Genomic DNA, 5054 nt, shown 5'->3' on the forward strand with positions numbered 1-5054 from the left:
TATGAGGGTCTTGGTTCGGTCTCCAAGGCTATCCCACTCCCAATGTTGCATGGTAACACTTCCCAAGATACTCCCCTTGAAGGCAAGTGTGTAGTTCCATGGGTGAGGTGGCCGAACCTCCCCCACTCCTTCAATTGGTTGTCCCATCAAGTTCCTCCAATATTCCCTTCAAATTCCTTCCAAAACAAAAAAAGAAAAGAGAAATTAGTTTGAATTGCGGCGATAAAAAAAGATTTTGGGGAGGCTAGTCACCCCCATTTTTTTTTTGTTTTTGCTTTTGACTAATTAAGAGACCTTCATGAATGTAAACCAACTGACCAATCAAATGCCCCTGCATGCAACATTGGTGACACCAAACTTAATTTGTGATCTTATGGTGCAACAAGATTTGATTAGAACTTTCATAATATGGAGTGTGTTCAAGCCCTTTTGGTGTGCCTTGAACACCAAACTAATCATTTACCATATGTGCATGTAGAGATTTTTGTAGGTGTTTGTCAAAGTTGATTTAGAATCCATGAACTTTGCTTTATTAATTGCTATTAAAGATTAAAAGGAAAGGGTATAGAACATAAGTTGCCTCCCATGAAGCGCTTCTTTAGCGTCATTAGCTTGACGTTCGGCCTTTGTCAGGGTGGTTGGTAGTGTTTCAAATCTTCCCCTCTTGCAATGAATCTGTTTCCATTTTCTTTGTTGAGAAGCTCCACATGTTCTAAGGAAAGACTTTTTTTGATGGTGTACATTTGAGGTAGCTGAGATGGGATGGTGGGGAGATGAGGTGGGATAGGTGGAATATAGGCAGAGACCACTTTATCTCCTGGAGAGAAACCCTCTATAGGAATCTTCTTATTCCTCCATTCCCTTGGGGCATTCTTCTTTGTTTCCCTTGATGTTACTTTGTTCCTTGTGGTTTCTTCTTTCAAGAAGGTCTTGTTGCTTGTCTCATATGACTCTGGTGGGTCTAGCTCCTCTTGGGTTACACTTGGCTGTTGCTCCTTCTAACCACCTTGCTTGTCAACCATCAGGGTTTTCAGGTGTGATGCTTATGTTCCCATGCTTGTCTCTTTCATCAACTCCTCATTGCGCTCTTTCTTTGACTTTTCGTTATCATGATCTATTTCTTGTGAGGGTTTGAAGACATTGAAGGTGAGGTGTTCATCATGTATTCTCAAGATTAGTTCTCCTCGCTCCACATCTATAAGCGCCCTGGCTGTGGCTAAGAATGGCCTCTCCAAGATGATGGGATGGATGTGATTCTCTTCCATCTCCAGGATAACAAAGTCTGTGGGCAGGAAGTAATTTCCAACCTTTACTAATACATTTTCAACCACTCCTATCGCCTGTTTTTGAGTTTTGTCAGCCAATTTGATGATTATGTCAGTGGGTATTAGCTCATTGATTTGAAGCTTTTTCATGAGGCATTAAGTTGATACTTGCTCCCAGGTTATAGAGCCCTTTATCAATCATTGTCTCTCTTATAGCACAGGGAATGTGAAAACTCCCTGGATCCTTCTTCTTTGTAGGTGACTCTATTTGAATGAGGGCACTGCACTCTCTGTTCATCTTTATTGTTTGCCCACCCTTCAATGAACTCTTTTTCACCAGTAGCTCATTTATGTACTTGATGTAGGAGGGCATTTGCTGGAGGGCCTTAATGAATGGTATATTTACATCAAGAGATGCAAACATGTTGAGGAACCTTGAATATATTTTCCTTGATACACCACCCTTGAGCCTTTGGGGAAAGGGTGCATATGGGTTTAGGGTCTCCCCTTTCTTTAGCTCCTCCTTGTGTGTGGGATGGGTTGTGTGGTTTCTCTCTTCATGCTTTTCCTTTGGATTGTCATGGAAGTGTTCTGTTTGTGTGTGCACTTCCTCCACATTCCTCTCATCACTTATAGTGATCATCTTGAATTCTTCCCACCTTACTTTCTTTGTTTCTCCTCTGGGGTTCTTTTCTGTGTCACTTGGGAAACTATCAGTAGGTTTGGGAAACTGTTGAGATAGTGACAAACCCCATTTTTAGGGTTTATCTTGTATTGATTTTAGGGGATTTTATAACCTTTCACCCACATTTATTCAATGAAATAGCATGGTTTTATATATTCTCCTTTAATTGTGCTTAAGAGTGAAAACATGCTTTTTAGGACTTAAAATAGCTAAATCTAATTCTCCTTGATTCCATTAGATGCCTTGATATGTTTGTTAAGTGATTTAAGGTTTAGGAGGCAAAGATTGGATCAAGGGAATGAAGAAAGAAAGCATGAAAAGTTGGAGAACTCATGAAGAAATGAAAGAACCGGAAAGCTGTCAAGCCGACCTCTTCGCACTTAATTGACCATAACTTGAGCTACAGAGGTCCAGATGATGCGGTTCCAGTTGGGTTAGAAAGCTAACATCCGGGGCTTCGAAACGATATAAGATTTGCCATAGTTGCTACACGTATGGTGGCGCGCACGCGCAAAGTACGCGCACACGTCGTTGCTGCCATCTGGTTCACTTAATGCAACATGTGGCCAGCGATTTTAGAAGCCTTGTGGGCCCAATCCAACTCATTTCTAATGCTATTTAAGCCAAGGATTGAAGAGGAATCAACTGAACTTGTCACCATTAGTTTAAGTTTAGTTTTAGAAGTAGTTTCTAGAGAGAGAAGCTCTCACTTCTCTCTAGAATTAGGATTAGGATTAGGATTAGTTCTTAGATCTAGGTTTTAATCTTTGCTCTCTTCTACTTCTACCTTTCAATTCTTTGTAGTTGCATTCATCTTCTTCTACTCTTCTATTGTAATTTCCTCTTTGTTGTTCTTACATTTTGTTGTAGATCTAGTATTGATTCTTCTACATTCTTCCAATTCAATAAGAGGTAATCCATAATAATTGTTCTTCTTTGCTTTTCTATTGTTGATCTCTTGTTTTTGTGTTATAGATTCCTTTAATTCTTGCATTTAATAATGTTTACTTCTATTGCACTCTATGTGTTTGTTGAAATGTCTCTTTTAGTTTTAGTGTAGATTTTGTTCCTCTTGGCCTAGGTAGAGTAATTAGTGACACTTGAGTTATCTAATTCCTTTGTTGATTGGTAATTAGAGAGATTGCTAATTGGTTTGGAGTGCACTAAAGCTAGTCTTCCCTTGGGAGTTGGCTAGGACTTGTGGCTCAAGTCAATTCATCCACTTGACTTTCCTTTCTTTAGTAAGGGTTAACTAAGTGGTAGCAATGAACAATTCTCATCACAATTGAGAAGGATAACTAGGATAGGACTTCTAGTTCTCATATCTTGCCAAGAGCTTTGTTAGTTGTTAGTTTATTTTCTTTGCCATTTACTTTTCATATTTCCTATCCAAAACCCCAAAACACATCACAACCAATAACAAGACACTTCATTACAATTCCTAGGGAGAACGACCCGAGGTATGAATACTTCGGTTTATAAAATTAGGGGTTTGTTACTTGTGACAAACAATCTTTTGTATGAAAGGATTAGTGATTGGTTTAGAAACTATACTTGCAACGAGATTTCATTTGTGAAATTCTAAACCGTCAAAAATCCAATCGTCAGATAGATATCCCACTTGGGACTCCAGCCTCTTGATGGTGTCTCCTTGGTTTTTGATATTAGCTCACACTTCATCCTTGAACACTCTGTTGTCTTGGACTTCTTTACATATGTCTTCAAGTAGAGTCTCAATACTGGAGAGTCTATCCTCGGTTAGTGATGGTGGGTTGAGGTTAGGTGGTTGAGAGGGGTGATTAGGTCGATGTTGATAGGATCTTTGTGAGGGATGTTAGTGAGTTGCATTGTTGTTGGGATTATGGTTGTGGCGTCTCTGGTCTTGGCCTTAGTTTTGTTGATTTCCCTACCCAAAATTAGGGTGGTTTCTCCAACCAGAATTATAAGTTTTGGAGTATCGATCATGGGTCTGTCTGGGCGAGTTTCCAACATAGTTGGCTTGTTCCCAGTCACCTTCTTCTTCTACATTCACTCCTTTTTGAGCTAGTGATGAGGTGATGACTGCTGCAACTTGGTTTTCTTCCACCTTCTTGGTAAGATCTGCTAACTGCTTGGTGATCATCTTATTTTGAGCCAGCAATGCATCCATGTGGTTCAGCTCAATTACTCCTCGAGTGTTGCTTCTTTCAGAAGCATAGAAGTAGTCATTATCAGCCACAGTCTCAATGACATCTATGGCTTCTTCAATAGTTTTCTTCTTGTTTAGAGAGCCCCCTGATAAATGGTCTACGGCCTTCTTTGACTCATAAGAAAGACCTTCATAGAAAATGTGCAGTTGAACTCATTCATTAAACATGTCTGGTGGGCATCTTCTTGTTAAGTCCTTAAACCTCTCCCATGCCTCAAAGAGAGTTTCACCATCTTGTTGCCTGAAGGTTTATACCTCAGCTCTCAGCTTATTGATTCTTTGAGGAGGGTAGAATCTTACCAAAAAATTGTTTACCACATCCTCCCAATTTGTTAAGATCTCCTTTGGGAATGATTCCAGCCACTTAGATGCTTTGTCCCTGAGTGAAAAGGGAAACAACAGCAGTCTATAGACATTCGGATGGACACCATTAGACTTCACAGTGTCACATATTCTTAGGAAGGTGGTTACATGTTGATTGGGGTCTTCTTGGGCACTTCCTCCAAATGAACAGTTGTTCTGAACAAGGGTGATGAGATGGAGTTTTAATTCAAAATTGTTGGCATATATGGTGGGCTTTTGGATGCTACTTCCACAATTTCCTGGATTTGGGTTGATGTAAGAGCCTAGAACTCTCCTTTCCTGCCCAGCATGATTCACAAGGCCTTCTCTGGCATGGTTGTGAGCTTCTTCTTCATTGTTGTTTTCCAAGTTCTCTTCCATGTTTGTTTCAAAGTACTCTTCCTCTTCCTCAGCACCAACAACTCTTTTCCCTCTTGCTTCCCTCCTTAATCTATGGAGGGTCCTCTCAGGTTCAAAATCAAAGGAAGTTGAAGCTCCGCTTCTTCTCCCTGTCATACAACTAACAGAGCACACATCAAGAAATAAAATAAAGTGATTATTCTTGTTAGAGTGA

At 40.0% G+C, this 5054-nt stretch overlaps 1 protein-coding gene and 1 non-coding gene across 2 annotated transcripts; one reads left to right on the top strand and one right to left on the bottom strand.

The window, feature by feature from the left end:
* Positions 1–1043: 1043 nt before the first annotated feature.
* On the bottom strand, positions 1044–1908 carry LOC107489521 (uncharacterized). The gene is made up of 2 exons (XM_016110279.1): positions 1434–1908; positions 1044–1282 (listed from the first exon to the last, which is right to left on the bottom strand). Exons 1-2 carry the CDS (start codon positions 1906–1908, stop codon positions 1044–1046), a joined length of 714 nt encoding a protein of 237 aa, XP_015965765.1.
* Positions 1909–4300: 2392 nt separating this feature from the next.
* LOC127747841 (small nucleolar RNA R71) lies at positions 4301–4408 on the top strand. The gene has a single exon (XR_008009788.1). It is a non-coding gene; the product is annotated as a small nucleolar RNA R71 (small nucleolar RNA).
* The last annotated feature ends 646 nt before the right edge of the window (positions 4409–5054 follow it).

The sequence above is a fragment of the Arachis duranensis genome, chromosome 5 (genome assembly GCF_000817695.3).
Source record: "Arachis duranensis cultivar V14167 chromosome 5, aradu.V14167.gnm2.J7QH, whole genome shotgun sequence".
In the NCBI taxonomy this organism is placed as follows: Eukaryota; Viridiplantae; Streptophyta; class Magnoliopsida; order Fabales; family Fabaceae; genus Arachis; species Arachis duranensis.

Coding starts and splice junctions, on each gene's coding strand:
- LOC107489521 (XM_016110279.1), bottom strand. CDS start 1,908: ATGATCACTATAAGTGATGAGAGGAATGTGGAGGAAGTGCACACACAA. Junction 1,283..1,433: donor GCTCTATAACCTGGGAGCAA/GTATCAACTTAA, acceptor TCCTGCCCACAG/ACTTTGTTATCCTGGAGATG.